General features: G+C 36.5%; 2 protein-coding genes across 2 annotated transcripts; both read right to left on the bottom strand.

Moving 5' to 3' along the window:
* Positions 1–3919: 3919 nt before the first annotated feature.
* LOC142984449 (uncharacterized) lies at positions 3920–10078 on the bottom strand. The gene has a single exon (XM_076132051.1). It carries the CDS (start codon positions 9700–9702, stop codon positions 4534–4536), a length of 5169 nt encoding a protein of 1722 aa, XP_075988166.1. The 5' UTR covers positions 9703–10078; the 3' UTR covers positions 3920–4533.
* Positions 10079–10898: 820 nt separating this feature from the next.
* On the bottom strand, positions 10899–17144 carry LOC142984450 (androgen-dependent TFPI-regulating protein-like). The gene is made up of 5 exons (XM_076132052.1): positions 17040–17144; positions 13945–14116; positions 13266–13409; positions 12453–12673; positions 10899–11881 (listed from the first exon to the last, which is right to left on the bottom strand). The coding sequence occupies exons 1-5, from the start codon at positions 17066–17068 to the stop codon at positions 11701–11703; spliced, it is 747 nt and encodes a 248-aa protein (XP_075988167.1). The 5' UTR covers positions 17069–17144; the 3' UTR covers positions 10899–11700.
* Positions 17145–17377: the final 233 nt, after the last annotated feature.

The following is a 17377-nucleotide window of genomic DNA, read 5'->3' on the forward strand; positions in this document are numbered from 1 at the left end:
CACGCTGACCAATTGCGAGATGGGGTCTTTTATAACTTCAAGAACTGTCAGGCTTGCAAGGTTGCATCATGATGATTTCCTTTACCGTTAGAACGAGTCATAATTATTTCTAATACGTGTATATTAGAAATAATTATTAATTATAATAAATAATTATCACTTCGAAAAGCCATTGGTGTCACCCTGGACATTTAAGTAGTCTTCAGCGCCAGCAAAATTGTCCCACTCTGGGCAATTATTTCCCAGAAAGATAAAAAAATCCTCTTAATAAAAAGAGGTCACATTATTTAAAAATAAATAAGAATTTTGTTCCGGATCTCGCCTAAAGGTGACCTTGCTTTTTTATAGAGAATCTCAGTGATATTGTGTTATGGAAGTGAAGGTACTTTTACCAGCCAAGGTTTTATAATGTTCAAGTATGTGTACAATACACAGGTACACTCGCTATTACCACACTCTCATAGCACAGTGGAACGGATACCCGACACGACTAGTGAGAGGTCAGGCGCAGGGTGCTCTCCGAGGAAGTCTACAAACCCAAGTTCCTAACTCAGGAGAATCTCAATAAAAAATTCTTAGCAAAAAAATCGGAAAGTACCTTTTGACCCGACCAAAGATTCAAACCCGAGGCCTCCCCGTAGCAGTCGCATATACTACCGTACCATACCGTACCGTAACTCGATTCTCTACTACGAGAAATTTTACACGAAAACCTGTTTAGTGCGTTTAATAATATGCATTTATTCAAAACCACTTTTAAGTCTACTTTACAAGTCAAATTATTTTTGCTAAATATGTAACTTAATGATAATCATATTGTTTTTAAATTAAATGAAATTGTTATTCGTATTTGTTTGTCATAATTACGTGAGTTATACCCGATAGTGTAGGCAGAGGTGTATGAACTGATACATGTGTTCAACCTTTCATACTCTTGGGCCGACTAATCGATTTAAAATTACTGGTAACCGAGTGGTCTAAGTATGCACCATTCCACGCAATGGTCGATGGATCGAAATTTTGGGTCTATCCCATTAGTCCCGTTGAGTTGTCCCGTGACGGGACAACTGAGACACTGTTTGCGACTGGGACATCGGGACACCGAAATTTTTCGAAGCTATGTGTGTATTAGAAATATGTAAATACTAAGTTTTACCCGCAACTTCGTCCGCCACCTGTGTTTTTCCATGGCAATGCGTCATTTTCCCGGGGAAAAAGTAGCCAATGTTTTTTCTCGGATATCAATATATCTCGATGCCAAATTTCATGCAAATTGGTTCATTAGTTTAGGCGTGATTGAGTTACAGACAGAGTTACTTTCGCATTTATAATATTAGTATGGATATGTAACTCAAAGGTGATTGACTGACTGACAAAGTGATCAACGCACAGCCCAAACCACAAGACTGACCGAGCTGAAATTTGGCATGCAGGTAGATGTTAAGACGTAGGCATCCGCTAAGAAAGGTTTTAATCAATTCTTCCCCCAAGGAAATAAAAAGGTGAAAATTCTGTCCTAAGTCACAAACCACGCGGACGAGGTCCCGGGCAAAAGTTAGTAAAACCACAAAATAAAGATTTGAATATAAAGTTTTATTAATACGACACTTGAACTTTACAATTAGGCATCCTATAGTTAAGTACAAAGTCACTCATACGAACATTGAACTGTATTAGGTATTTAACACCTAAATAATACAATACTTTATAATAACGTATTTATTTCCAATATAACTAACTAGCTGACCCGCGCAACTTCGCTTGCGTCACATAAGAGAGAATGGGTCGGAATTTCCCCGTTTTTGTAACATTTTTTACTGATACTCTGCTACTATTGGTCGTAGCGTGATGATATATAGCCTATAGTCTTTCTCAATAAATAGGCTATCCAACTGTAAAATAAATCTTCAATTCGCACCAGTAGTTCCTGAGATAAGCGCGTTCAACCAAACAAACAAACAAACAAATAAACAAACAAACTCTTCAGCTTTATAATATTAGTATAGATAGAGTGTGTCTATCTGTTACGCTTTTATTGCTAAATTATTCAACAGAATTTGATTAGATTCAGCACGGAGATAGTTGAAGGACCTGGATCACGTAGACGATATTTTATTCTCAAATTAGTTCTTGGGGCCTAAATTTGAGCCATGCAGTTAAACTTGTTTTTTTTTTCTAGATTTGTTCATAAATAACAAAGTTTGATGGAAATAGAGATGTTTCAAGGTAACAAAACAGACATACTGATTAATAATAGAAAAATAAAAATGATACTATATCCTACTACTAATATTATAAATGCGAAAGTTTGTAAGAATGTGTGTCTTTATGGATGTTTGTTACTCTTTCACGCAAATACTACTGAACCGATTACGATGAAATTTGGTATGTAGGTAGCTGAAGACAACACATAGGCTACTTTTTATCTCGGAGTTCCCGGGGATCGGGATTTACACGGGACGGGTTTCCACGCGGACGAAGTCGCGGGCGGCCTCTACTACAGAATAAAAATAAAAAATTGTAAAAACGTAACAAAAAAATATTAAAATTTCCCAACTTTAGTTTCGCGAACGAAGTCAAAGGGAAGAGGTTAGTATTGTTATACGCTATTTATTATAATAATATATTTATTACTTATTAGGTATTATTATTTAAGAACTTATTATATTGATGGTATCTAATTAACCCTATTATTTAAATTTTAAGCGGATTATATTGATTATCAAAATTTATCAAATTCAGTACAGTAGTTTAATACATGATAGTCATTATTATGACTGATATCTGATTTCATTGTGATTTTCCTGACCTATATACATATATACAATAATGTAATTTATATGAATATAATATAATATATTATTATTATTTTTATAAATCTTTGACAGTCGTTAACAGTAGTCAGAAGTTTGAAAGTCTGACAACCAGTCTTACCGAAGGGTATCGTGTTATAACCCAGGTACTGGGTTGTGGAGGTCAGATAGGCAGTCGCTCCATGTAAAACACTGGTATCCAGCTGCACCCGGTGAAACTGGAAGCCGACTCCAACATAGTTTGGAACAAAGGCTAAGCCAATATATACAGGGTGTCCCAAAACTCAACGATAATCCGAGACAGGATGAAAGGCCAAGTCATACCGGCTATAGGAAAAATAAAAAAAAAATCCATATCACTTAGTTCAGCAATAATAGACACTTTTCAAAAAAGTTGAAAATCCACACCCTTGGTCGCATTTTCAAGTCCTGTGATCACCAATGTTACAATTTCGCTGTGTTTTTTTGAATTTCGTGATCTTAATTAAATATGCTATTAATCGTATAACAAATTAATGCACAAAACATTGTTAATTTAATAAAAAAAGTTAAGTTTTAGTGAGTCATCTTTTTCAAAAATATCGTTAGTCAACTTTGACGCTTCATACTGAAAAAAAAATGTACTACACTACCCTTGGCAAGTTATTTCAAAAGTTGGCGCATTTGATCAAGATTTCAAAATAGTATAACACTTGCCACTTTTCTTGCCATTAAAAATGTTATTTTTATTTGAACGAAGAGTATCCTCGCAAATGGATCGGACGCAGTGGTACAATTTTATGGCATCCTCGTTCCCCCGATCTAAATCTAGTAGATATTTTTTACTGGGGATGCATAAAAGAAAAAGTCTATTCAAAATCAATACAAAATCTATCAGAACTTCGCCAGAAAATTGACACAGCGTCAGAAGAAATAAATGCAAGGAATTTTGCTTGACTGGTGAAAAAATCTTTTGTACGTCGTTGCAGAGCCTGTATTCGTGCCAGAGGAAAGCAATTATTTTTAGTAAAGATGTAGTCAGTCCATAACAAATATTTAATGTAATTGTACAACTTCGGTACAAGATACCTTGGGAGCCCCGTGATACTTGATTGAAACACAGTACCTCAGAGCGAGACAATTTTATTTGTAAACAAACGTGGTTTATATACTTGACCGTGTAACGAAACCATATCGCGATCTATTTCGATCCCAACGCCATCTATCGAGCATGCATGTAAACATTAACAATAAACTTAGATTGTGATTTTTGACGTTGGGACGAATGTATACATATTTTGAACATACCGCCCACCAAAGGGATGATTATCCCTTTAATACCGCCCACCATGAACAACTCAGCATTTGTATAAACATCAAAAGCAATGGACTGTATTTTTTAATATGTTTATGGTACATTTACAATATAGAATAGCAGACGGTGTATTTGCGGCATGTTCCTTACAAAGTGAAAACAAAATGGTTATAAACAAAAAATAGATATGTTGTGACAAACATCAATAATACATAATATTTATCACACCTTCACAGTGTATTCTTAGAGTTAAATTTATCTCTTTAAAAACTCATAAGAAACAAAACATAAAACAAAACCTATAAAACAAAGTTTAACTAGTGTAAAGTTCAGCATAATTTATAACAAAGTTGATTAAAAACAAATAAAACAAGTGTATAATTTAAATTCATGCAATATAAATCTAAAACTAACACGGAATAAGATTTACTCAGTAACAGGGAGCAAGCATAACTTTGAAGTTGGACGTTTAATCTCAGTGCCTTTGCACCGAATAGTGACAACACGCGTCAGATTGTCTTTACCCGGGTGCAGCTGTACAACTTTACCGTACAACCATCTAGCTGGAGGTAAGTTGTCTTCTTTTACTAAAACTACATCCCCTACTTTAAAATCAGGAATCCGCGAAGCCCATTTATATCTATGGAAGAAATGAGTCAAGTATTCTTGTTGCCATCTACGCCAGAAATTCTGCACCATACGTTGTACTAATTGCCAGCGCCGTAAGGTACTCATTGTAGCGTCCTCATAATTACAATCGGGTGGTACAATCAACGGCTGACCCACCAAAAAATGACCGGGAGTCAAGGGTGTGGGATCTTCTGGATCGCTATTGCTTTGAGATAGCGGTCTAGAATTTAGGCATGCCTCAATTTGAGACAGCACGGTGCACATCTCTTCAAATGTGAGAGTGGAGTCGCCTACAACGCGCTTCAGATGGTGCTTTACACTTTTGATCCCTGCTTCCCAGAGCCCTCCAAAGTTAGGAGAGTGGGGAGGAATAAAGTGCCATTCAGTGTGAGAACTTGCAAGAGCCGACGCAATGTCTTTAAACAGTGAGCCTTCCTGGGCAAAATGTGTCCGAAGTTCTTTGGCAGCCCCTACGAAATTAGTGCCGTTATCACTCCAGATGTTACGACAATGACCACGTCTTGCGACGAACCGCTTAAATGCAGCCAAGAAACCTTCTGAAGTTAAGTCCGAAACGGCCTCAATATGCACAGCGCGTGTAGCCATACAAATAAACAGACAGATGTAACCTTTGTATGATCGCTGTCCGCGACCTTTAGACACTCTCATATTAATGGGTCCGGCGTAATCAACACCGGAATTAAGAAATGGTTTGCTAGGGGTGACTCTACTCACTGGCAGCTCCCCCATCAACTGATGTTTCGTGGTAGCTGCATATCGTATACAGGGAATACAACTACGAATATGGGCTCGTACCATACCTTTCACTCTGGTGATCCAATACCTAGTGCGTATAAAATTAAGCATCAGTTGCTGTCCTCCGTGAAAAGTCATTTCATGTGCGTCAGCTACGATTAACCTCGCTAAACATGAATCATGTGATATAATAACTGGATGCTTAGTATCATCCGATAGAGAAGAATTACGAAGCCTACCTCCAACACGCAATATTTCACTTTTATCAATAAAAACATTAAATTTATATAAGGGACTCCTTTTATCTAACTGTGCATTGTTTTTCAGAGCTACATATTCATTATGGAAACATTGCTGCTGACTTTGCCTAATGCAATGATCTAAGGCTTCTCGTAGTTCAGCAACTGATAGGTAAGGTGTAACTTTAATATTATCTTTGCGCCGTTTTATTGACAGTAAAAACCTTTTGCAATATGCCATTACTCTCATCAATTTACGAAGAGACGAGAACCTCGATCCCCAGGTAATATCAAAATCCGATTCTAAATTAACCGTATGGACCTTGACAACTTTCCTCTCCTCTTTAGTACGTATAGCGTTAGGCCTTGTATATTCAACTGGTTCAGTCCTCAACCAACTTGGTCCTCGTTTCCAAAGATCACTCTCTAGTAGAACTTCTGATGGTGCTCCACGAGAAGCGATATCAGCTGGATTGTCTTTGGACTGGACGTGAGCCCATTGCGTATTATCCAACAAACTAAGGATTTTTGAAGTTCGATTCGCCACGTAAGTTTTCCAGCGACTCGGATGATCGCTTAACCATGCCAAAACAACAGAAGAATCAGTCCAGGCATGGATATTTGCCTTTGGAATATGCATGACTTCAGCCACTTCAATCAATAATTTTGCCACCAAAACAGATCCACATAGCTCTAGGCGGGGAATAGACAGTTGCTTTATAGGAGCTACTTTTGTTTTTGCTGTTATAAGATGTGAGTGTATGTCACCATCAGAACTAATGATTCGGCAATATACTACAGCGGCATATGCAACATTCGACGCATCGCTAAATCCATGCAGCTCTATGGCCACATTGCTTTCCGCTTTGCCTATCCATCTAGGAATATGAAAATTAACTAATTTATCTAGGTCTGTTCTGTATTGTCTCCATTCTTCTTGAAGTCCAGATGGTAACTCATCATCCCAGCTAATGCCAGCAATCCATAATTTTTGTATTAAAACTTTGGCTGTTATGATACATGGAGCTATCCATCCCAATGGATCATAAAGCCGTGATATTTCTGATATTACCGTTCTTTTTGTTTCAGGTGCAGCGGTCGCTGACATTTTAACAGAGTAATCAAATTCATCAGTATTTCTGTTCCAGGTAAGTCCTAAAATCTTTGTTACTTTGTCCATCTTTATCTCCAAATCCTTGCCCGAGGCTTCATTCAATTCTTCCAATAAACTCATTTTATTGCTTGTCCATTTCTGCAACCTAAATCCTCCTTTCCCTAATAAACTGTTCATTTCTTTATAAATTTGTATTACTTCTGTTTCAGATTGGCAGCCAGTCATCAGATCATCCATATAGAAATCCGTCATTACTCTATCAGCAGCCAATGGATATATTTCACCTTCATCGCAAGCAACTTGGTGCAATGTTTTGACCGCCAAATAAGGAGCACATGATGTGCCGAAGGTCACAGTCAGAAGTCGAAAGTCCTCAATTTCTTTACTAGAATCCTCTCTCCAAACGATCCTTTGGAAATCCGTGTCTGGACGTGCAACTTTGATTTGGCGATACATTTTCTCTATATCTGCTGCGAGACATATTGGATGTTGTCGCCATCTCATGACAATGTGTCGCAAATCTGCTTGGAGAGTGGGTCCTACCATTAAGGTATCATTCAAGGAAACTCCGTTTGTTCCCTTGCATGATGCGTCATACACCACTCTCACCTTGGTGGTCAGTTTATCTTGTCTCACCACTGCGTGGTGTGGCAAGTACACTGCACCATCTGTATTTTTATCTGACTCGTCATTGATTTTTTCTAAATGGCCAAGCAATAAATATTCGTTAATTACTTCTGAATACTGTTGTTTTAATTTCTCATCCCTAGCCAACTTCCTTTCAAGTCCTAGCAATCTTTTAACAGCAATATTTTTAGAATGACTGTATTTACATATCGGATCTTTTGATCGAAAAGGTAGCTTAACCACATATCTACCATCTATGTCTCTTTTGGTGGTAGTTGCATAAAAGTTCTCGCAAGCCTGTTCCTCGGGGGTAAACGGTTTCCTATCCAAAGCAGGTTCAGAATCAAGTTCCCATAATCGTTTCAACATTTCGTTCTCTTCAACTTGAGTATGCATCGCTATTACAGTATTATGGGAAACTAAAGAACTATCTACTCTACTGACTTTCCCCGATACAATCCACCCTAAATGAGTATCTTGGGCAATAGGAGAACCTAAAGGACTTTTGATTAATCCTGCCTTTAATACTCGGCAATATGTTTCTGCTCCCAACAAAATGTCAATTTTGTTGGGTACATTAAACCTTGGGTCGGCTAAACCAATGTTCTGAATTTCTGGCCAATCATGAATCTGGAACTTTGTGTCAGGCATAACCGAAGTCAGTGAACTAAGTACATGCGCAGTCACTTCTAAGGAAAAAGAAGGGTCATGCAACGATTGTATATTCATTTTAACTACATGTCTAGAGACAATATCGCCATGATGACCTCCTATTCCAGTAATAGTAGTTCTAGATACAACTTTCTTCAAGCGAAGTAATTGCGCACCTGCTTCAGTTATAAATGACGCCTGTGATCCTTGATCCAACAATGCTCTCAAAATTTGAGAAGACCCATTTTGTGACTCAACCCTTATAAGAGCTGTAGCTAACAGGACTTGACCCTGTACTCGTCCATTCACAAAATGAGCTGCTATATTTGAACTTAACTCTTGAGTTGGGGTCTCTGATATACCTTCATGTGAGGTGGTAGGCTCTACTGGCGTGGCCACCGCACTAGTAACACTGGGGCTTTTAGGATGCAACAACGTACGATGCTTACGCTGGCATATACGGCATTTTGATAGAACACGACATGATTTGGAAGTATGATGACTTCCCAAACAATTAAAACATACGCCCAAAGATTGGACAATAACGCGGCGCTTTTCACTATCCTCTTTGGCAAACTGCTTACAGTTAGCTAATTTGTGACTTTCTGAACAATGTGGGCATGAAACATTAATAGTGTTATGCATTACCTTGGCGTTTGATGTAAAAGGGGGATGAACTGTTTTTAACTTACCTTTCGGTTCTACAAACTCAAGGGCTCGGAAACGCGTCTCTAAAAACTCGCGAAACTGTTTGAAAGACGGTAGATCATCGGTGGATTGACTAACATGCAGTTCCCACTGCTTCCTAGATTCTATGTCCAACTTCAAACTTATTATATAAATAATAATAATATCCCAAGAGCTGACATCAATTCCGAGATTGGTAAGCTCGTGTAAACAATCACTAGTTACATCAAGAAGATCCTTTAAGGCACTTGAAGATTCCACAACAATGTTACGCTGGCTAAATAACCTTTTCAAAATACAAGTAGACATAAATTTCTTATTGTTAAACCTATGTTCTAACAATTCCCAACATTTTTTATAATTTGATTCAGTTATAGGCACATGTCTAATTAATTGCTCTGCCTCACCCGACAACTGTGTTTTTAGATAGTGAAGACGCTGTACATCATCGAGTCTTTTGTTATTGTGCACTAAAGAAATAAATAAATCTCTGAATGATGACCACTCTGTATATTTCCCACTAAAAGTGGGCAACACTATCTTTGGTAATCTAACAACACTGTCGGACTTAGCCTCACAATTGTCTTTACTAGAACTATCAGATTTTGATTGTGACAATGCATTCTTAAGCTCTACTTTGTACGTCAAATAAATTTCAAAAACCCTTTCATAGATGTCTTCCTGGAAATAATTTAACAAGTCTTCATTTTCACATTCGCCAATTATTCCCTCGTACTTAGCAGAGAAATTCTTCAATTGAGCTTCCAATATCTCCAGCCGCGTTTCGATATAATTGTAAGTAATCCGTTCCTTAGGTGATTTCTTGAAATTAATTAAGCCCTTCTCCATCTGTCCTTTGATATCATTTAACTTCCTAAATTCCTTTTCCATTTTGTGTTTTCTATTCTATTTGTTCTACTATATTTATAAGTGCCGCCAACAGCAATTGTACAAAGTTTCTATAAGAGTAAATTTTCAAAGTGTGGTGATAGTAAAGTTCCGTCAGGAGTAATTTTTCTAAGTTCCGTCAAGAGTAATTTTTCTAAGTTCCGTCAAGAGTATTTTTTCTAAGTGTTTGAATATGTTGTTGTATGGTTCAAAATTCGGGCATAGGTTCCCCGTCTCGTCGTTTTTATCGAAACTATTCTAAGTCCCAGACGGTCACCACTATATTTTTCTAAGTCCATGCATTACTCCAAGTCTCAGAATTTTATCACTTCTAACAATTAATTGTACTCACAGATTGTCCACTTGTATTTTCACTACTCACGCAATAAGTCCAATGTCCTTAACAGCACTCCAACAGAAACTTCAATATAACTCACAGCTTTTCTACGTCCATACCACTAACGCCACCTCTTGTTCACTTTTGGTACTAACATTTATGTGTTCTGCCAAAAACGCCCTTCGGCTCGCATGGACCATGTACAACTTCGGTACAAGATACCTTGGGAGCCCCGTGATACTTGATTGAAACACAGTACCTCAGAGCGAGACAATTTTATTTGTAAACAAACGTGGTTTATATACTTGACCGTGTAACGAAACCATATCGCGATCTATTTCGATCCCAACGCCATCTATCGAGCATGCATGTAAACATTAACAATAAACTTAGATTGTGATTTTTGACGTTGGGACGAATGTATACATATTTTGAACAGTAATAAACATAATAGGTTATAATAATTAAAAAAAAAAACAATGAACGAACCATCGATCTTATTTAATTATTCTCCTGAAACTAAAGTAATTCCGAATTGTTTTCCTCTAGCATGAATTGAGGCTCTGCAACGCCTTACAAAAGACCTTTGCACCGGTCAATCAAAATTCCAGTACTCCAGTCTTCTATCGAACAACATTTTCCTCTATATAACAAATTAGAAAATCAAATAGGCTGACTCGGGTATCGAATTAGAGACCTTGAACTCCACGGTCCCATGCAAAATTAAGAAAATCAATAAGCAATTCGTAATTCTTGGGTATCAAACCTGAGTCTCTTCAGTCACTTTGCTCGCATTCAGTATTGCTGTGAGCACAGATGCAAGTTTGACGAAATTATAAAAATAAAACAAACGAAATAATTAAAAAAATATATATTTATGACTTAAATTAAAAATCTTTACCATATCACATAATATTTAATTTTACGGAAATGATATTCATTGTCTAGTTACTGATTTAATTGCTTAAAAAAACCAGTACTGACTGAACAAAAACACAGACAGAAAATCACTCTTTTTATCCATGGCAGCAGGAACTAAAGAATTACATTTGTTACGATCTTTACAAACTTCCCTTGCCTCATTCACATCCAGACATTTTGCAACACATCACCGATATGATCTGTGTTTGTTTTTTTTCTCCTAGCATTTCCATTTACTTCCTTGCTTCATACATAATAATATGTTAAAATCACGCCTTTTCCTATGTAGGTCTAGGTATCTAGGCAGAGATCACGTAACGCCACTTACCTAGGCACATACCGGGCACGCTATCAAACCTCGGGCAACTTTGAAAATAATCTAATATTCATTTTGAAAAACTCGTAACTTTGTAGCCTGATATGGGAATGAAACCCTGGACCTAGCGATCAGCGATTATATACACTACCACCCAGACAACAGACATTATCAGAAAACTGCTAATTCTACATGATTACATTGATCACAACATATGCATTTTCTATTTGTTTGCGGTTAACTCAAATCTACTGAACGCACTTTTCATCAAAGGGTAGTGTGATTCTAGAGGAAGGTGCGTATTATCTGTCAAAGTTAACGCACACCTAGCCTTGCAAGGTCGTTAGCATATTGAAAAAAATACACCTCTTTCCCAATATTGTACAATACACACTTATTTTGCTTCATTCATACATAACTCATCCTATTATAATTCTTTCTTCGCCTTACTACCCCATAGATACTCCGTCACATACCATTGTGCTCTATAAGACGTGAGAAGCCATACCACACATGTACTTAAGAATATATAAAGGTACGGGGTTCCATCGATAGCGTTTAGTATTGGGTAGGGAAACCGACCCGTGTCGTATTGTGTGTAGAACAATCTGAAAACAAAATAAAAATGGTTATGGTTAGTAGGAGTAGCGATAATTTGCCGACTGGTTATTCAATTCCCAGGCATGTGGTCTAGAATCTAAGGTAAGCTTTAGCTGACTATTTGATCGGTGGAACTTTGATTAGATATGAATTATCTGTACCCAGTCCAAGCCGTTAATGCTTTTGGAATTTATATAAAACTAACTTTTTACTGTCCCATTGCTGGACGAGGGTTTCCTCCCGGAATGAGAAAAAGGTTAGCACTCCAAACAACTAAGAGCCGTTAGCCACCTATGTGGGAGCTGAATATTTAGCCCACTCAGCCAAATTCTATTTTCTATTCAATCTCCTATTTTAACCTTCTAATTTCTACATAATAAATGTATTTGCCAAAGTTTGCCTCACGTAAATACGTCTCTATAGTCGTTCTTATTAGCATACAGATATGTTATAACTTAACTTAATTAACACAAAAAGTATGTATTTGTTACACCGTCCTTTTCTTGGCCTTTTATATGGACAAAGACAAACGTTCGCAATCTAGTTGAATAATTAACAGGCCTTAAAAAATATACTCACGTGCCGATAAACAGAACCGCATGAGTCAGCACTACGACTAAATTGAAAAGATGTGAAGATGGAACCTTTCTTGGTCGGAAAGCTACCTCCCATAACATGAAGGGTAGGACAAACGTGTGGAGCACATGATTGGATAGACTCGGTAGTGTGTTGATGATACTAGGCGGGAGGACGAGGTTCGGATCCCATAGGTGTAAAGTCCAGAAGATAGTGAAGACGGCCTGGAATTGAGAAAAATATTTTTAGTTGTAGCAGTCAAAGTGTATTTATTGTAGATCACAGGTACTAAGTAGATCGCACTAGTAAACCATTAGTGACCAGCCACGTCCCGTCAGTAAGGCATATAATAACATTATTAAAATAAAAGCAAATACATTAAGACATCCGTAGAAAAAGGAGTTCAAGAATCAGATGAACTGAAAAGAGGTAACTGCGTAATTGGGAATACGCATGGTACTTTTTATCTATGTAATGTTTGTTTCTCGTTTTGGCACAAATTTTACAGACCGACAATCGACTTTAGACCACGGCTAGTGGAACCAGCGCCGAAATGTCAAGTTATCCAAGGTAAAAGTATTCGGTAGTTCTTTTAAAAAGCTAAGGAAATTTGATGAAGTTCAAATCACTGAACTGTTCCGATCTTCCATATCTACATGCAAATTCAGAACTCATGCTTGTTAGACAAATATTTGTCCTAGATGGGATTCACACGCAGGCCTGGCGGTCATTGTAACGAGGTGATCTCGTTAACCACTGCGCCAAACGTGCAGTCATTTAAAGCTGAGAGTTGCATAATGTTAAACTCATACTCACGCTAGTATAAGGAAGAACGATGGCAGAGAACATTGGATCCCTGATACTCCTGAGGGTCCGGAGTAGGGAGCTGTCTTTCCCTTCGTTGGCTAGTGTCAGGACGTCACAGGATAAACCGAGGGCAGCGTAGATGCCTTGGGTATACTGGAATTTTGAAAAGACTGAATAAATATCAAAGTAGACAAGTTAAGGTGTGAAGGTCTCTTTGGAGAGCTTTAAACGTAGTATCAGATTGGAAATTGTGGTTTGGGTGATTACCCTTAAGAGAATTTTATAATAGCTCCTGATATATATGTATGTTGAGGATTTTTTTTAAATACTTACTATTCTTTCGATCATATACTTACTATATGATATTCAAAGCGCACAATACTATTGAACACTTTAGATTTGAGACATCGTGAGGAAAGATAAATGTCATGGTTGTTGATATGTCTAATAGCGTCCATTGGTTGGACTCAACCACAGATCCTCATTGATATGACACAAGAATATGCCAATTATGTTGCTGTTAGTGCAATTTTCCTCAACTCAATACCTTTTCTCTATGAGTATGTACCGCTGATTTTAGATTCTTACTGAACCACAATTTACTTTATTTTATTATTTACCGTATTACGGTCACCCACCTAAGTGCAATTTGCGACACACATGCTTAACGTGAACAAAATATACTTACAACATTCCATATAGTAAGAAATCTGAGTTGATACTTCTGAAAGTAATAAATTTCAGGATCTTTCAGTATGTCTCCTTGGTACAGCTCTATGAGGTATACAGCGTTGGTTAGGTGGACGATCAGCGTGGTCGTGTAGCCCAGCATACGAAGGTATATAGGGTTTGGAAGGTGGCTGAAATATTGAAAAATTACGAGGTTAATGTGGGCTTTGAAGTTTTCTGAAAACATATACCAGCCTGTCTCGGCTCTGTAGTTATCAAGAAAGGTATAATATAGTCAGGGTTTTTAACAAAAAACCAGCATATTTTTGCTTCAATTTAGCAAGGATCTCCAGTAACAAATCAGGGAGGAGTTGAGTTATTCGATTATGAATTTAATTTTAAAATAAGACGAAAAAACGCCTCAAGAAAAATTCACTGCAATACTTGTAAGTGCGAATAATTACTCGTAATTTCTTATATTGGTTTCATCTCAAAACAAACAGAAGGTCTTTTTTTCATAATCTCGCCTGTTATACCCGAACATGTAGACAAAGTATATAAAACACATTGCTAGCTTGCAATGTTCGACCCATGTAATAGGCGATCCCAGTACTTCAGACCAGAAACGTTACTCTATTGAGTACCTAGGCTACTATTGAGAACCTTTCAAGATAAATTGAAACAATAACACGTTACCCAACCAGGAAATCGAATCCCAGACCTGGTTATCATTCACAAACACTACCATTCAGACCGCATCTTGTAAAAATATTATTTTTTGTGATACATTTTTGGTTCTCTGTAAAAAAGATAGTACCTAAAAAGATGACAAGAAAACCATTATTTTCGAAACAAAATATGTAATTTAGTTTCCATCATTAAGTGTCTAATTGTTAAAAATATATAAAACAAATATTTTCATAATGAATTCTTCAAACAATACACATAATTACTTAAGTAACTAATTAGGAAAAATACATTAGAATACACGGAAATTATATAATACACGAACATTGTATTTTTATTGTATTAGACTTAGCAAAAGGTCAAGATAATTTGTGTCTTAGGAACTTGATTTCTATAAATCCTGTTTGTTACTTTTTAGGATTCCGTACGAATGGTTTAAAACGGGAATATATTATTGAGACTTCGCTGTCTGACTGCCACCAGACTGTTTCTCATAAATCATGATAGACAGTTAATATCGGCCGGGGAAGAAGTCTTTTCGCATTATAGTATGTATGAACTAGTAATACAATCTCTTTGGCTTCAAGAATCATAAATGAGTACACGGTTTATTAGGTTTTTTTCAGTGTGCGGTACCTAAATATCGAGCATTTTTGTGCAGAGAAAAGATTTTATTAAAAGTTCATACGTACTATAATGCGAAAAGACTTTTTCCTCGACCTAATAATATATTATGTCATAGTAACTAAGACAGCATGATAATTCAGAGCTGTTTATTAAAGGCCTTTTTGCATCCGGCCGTATGAGCGAATCTAGGATTTTCTATGCTTCTTATTTGTTCCCGAGAGAGCGGATTATTTAAATGCTGGGTCGGACTAGTAACCCAATTTAATTTAGTTGGAAATTGGCTATCCAACGCTAAGGGTATATTGTATATCTAACCCTCTTATTCATAAAAATATATGCAATTATGAAATGCTTATAAAGTGTTTTGTTTCTTTCACTCCTTAGCGAAATAAAAGAGCGAGAAAACATATTGTAGTAGTTGTTTAACTAAAATAGGTTTATAGTGCGTCTATGAAGAAGAGGGTATGTATATAAAGGTGACTGACTGACATAGTGATCTATCAACACACAGCCCAAAGCACTTTACGGATCGGACTGAAATTTGGCATGCAGGTAGGTGTTATGACGTAGGCATCCGCTAAGAAAGGAATTTGATAAACTCTACCCCTAAGGGGATAAAAAGGGGACGAAAAATTGTATGAAAATGTTATCCTAAGTCACAAACTACGCCGACGAAGTCGCGGGCAAAAGTAATTCACTAATTATCATTAATGTGAAACTTTGGGATATAGAAATAATAAGTTTGGCTTTAATATGGTTTAAGGCCAGCCATTAAATCAGTTTTATAGGCAAATAAAATTAAATTAAAGCACTCTACATTGAAATAATTAATTCAAAGTTTATATATTTAGAAAGGCTACCTTGTTAGTGACCCTCACTGTATTTAGACTATAGACTTCTCCTGTGGTCTAGACAGTAGAGTATACTACTGTTGATAACGAAGTCTCAGGGTCGGTTCCGGGTCGAGCAAAAAGTTTTTAGTCTTTTCTAATTTATATTAAACTGTCTTTATGGTGCGGTTGATAGAGTATATGACTACTAAACACGAGGCCTCAGATTCGGTTCCCAGGTCGTGCAAAAAGTGGTATTTTCTTGTTTATAAAACTGTCTCTTTGGTCTGGTCGGTTGTGTATATGACTGTTGATCGCGAGACCTCAGGTTCGGTTCCCAGGTCGGGGAAAGTGAAAGTATTTGGAAATGCATTGAACCTCCTTGGATAAGAATCAGCCTCAAGAGTTTAGAAAAATTATTCTGTACCTATACAAATTTTAAACAAGTTTTCGTTACAAAAAAATGGTACATAGTTGTTTTAAGTTTGTAAAGATTATGTAATTACGAGTTTAACACGTAAAATAATCTATGTTTGCTGTGTTAGTTCCCATGAAGATGTCTCTTAGTTTAAATTAATCATTTGATTTTAATTAATTCTTATTACACGAAAAAATATCAAATTTGAAATAAATTATTCATCACTTACGCTTAGTTTTTCGCATTTATCGGTAGTTTATCTATTCAAACTGTCATTTTTATATGAGTTTAAACGCTATTGAATAAATAAACTACCGCTAAATGTGCCTTAGGAACCGGGGGTTTTTCGACATTTCTAAAAAAAACTTACTTATTGCAATAAATAGATTGATGAATAAAAAAAAATATTAGTCAGACTCTTTTTCCCTCAACATAATGAACTTGAACTTTAAAGAAAAATTACACAAAGATATCTTTAAAATGATGATTTTTACACCTGAAAACCTTTTCACGCAAACAAAGTCCCGGTAATAAGTAGTCAAGAATAAATACCTTCTAAATAGTCCTGGTTGTTCCATCATAATTAAAAAGTCACTTTTGCAAATTTGTTTGTATGTTTGCAAACAATTATCACAAAACACGTATGTCCTACACGAAATCTTTTTACTAAATGATCTTACAAAACCAGAACTAAGACTATGCTTTAATATAAATTATAATAAATGCGAAAGTCTACTTGTTTGTCTGTTTCGCTTTAACTACTAAATCGCTGGATCGATTTTTGAGCAAGCATTCTACTTTATTCAGTTTATGCTAAATTGAATTACGAATACCCTTTTCTGAAAAAATCGTAACATTATGTATGTATGTATGTATGTATGTAAATAAGG

This window comes from Anticarsia gemmatalis, chromosome 27 (assembly GCF_050436995.1).
Source record: "Anticarsia gemmatalis isolate Benzon Research Colony breed Stoneville strain chromosome 27, ilAntGemm2 primary, whole genome shotgun sequence".
NCBI lineage: Eukaryota > Metazoa > Arthropoda > Insecta > Lepidoptera > Erebidae > Anticarsia > Anticarsia gemmatalis.

Coding starts and splice junctions, on each gene's coding strand:
- LOC142984449 (XM_076132051.1), bottom strand. CDS start 9,702: ATGGAAAAGGAATTTAGGAAGTTAAATGATATCAAAGGACAGATGGAG.
- LOC142984450 (XM_076132052.1), bottom strand. CDS start 17,068: ATGATGGAACAACCAGGACTATTTAGAAG. Junction 14,117..17,039: donor CAACCAGGACTATTTAGAAG/GTATTTATTCTT, acceptor TCAATATTTCAG/CCACCTTCCAAACCCTATAT. Junction 11,882..12,452: donor GCGGTTCTGTTTATCGGCAC/GTGAGTATATTT, acceptor TTTTGTTTTCAG/ATTGTTCTACACACAATACG.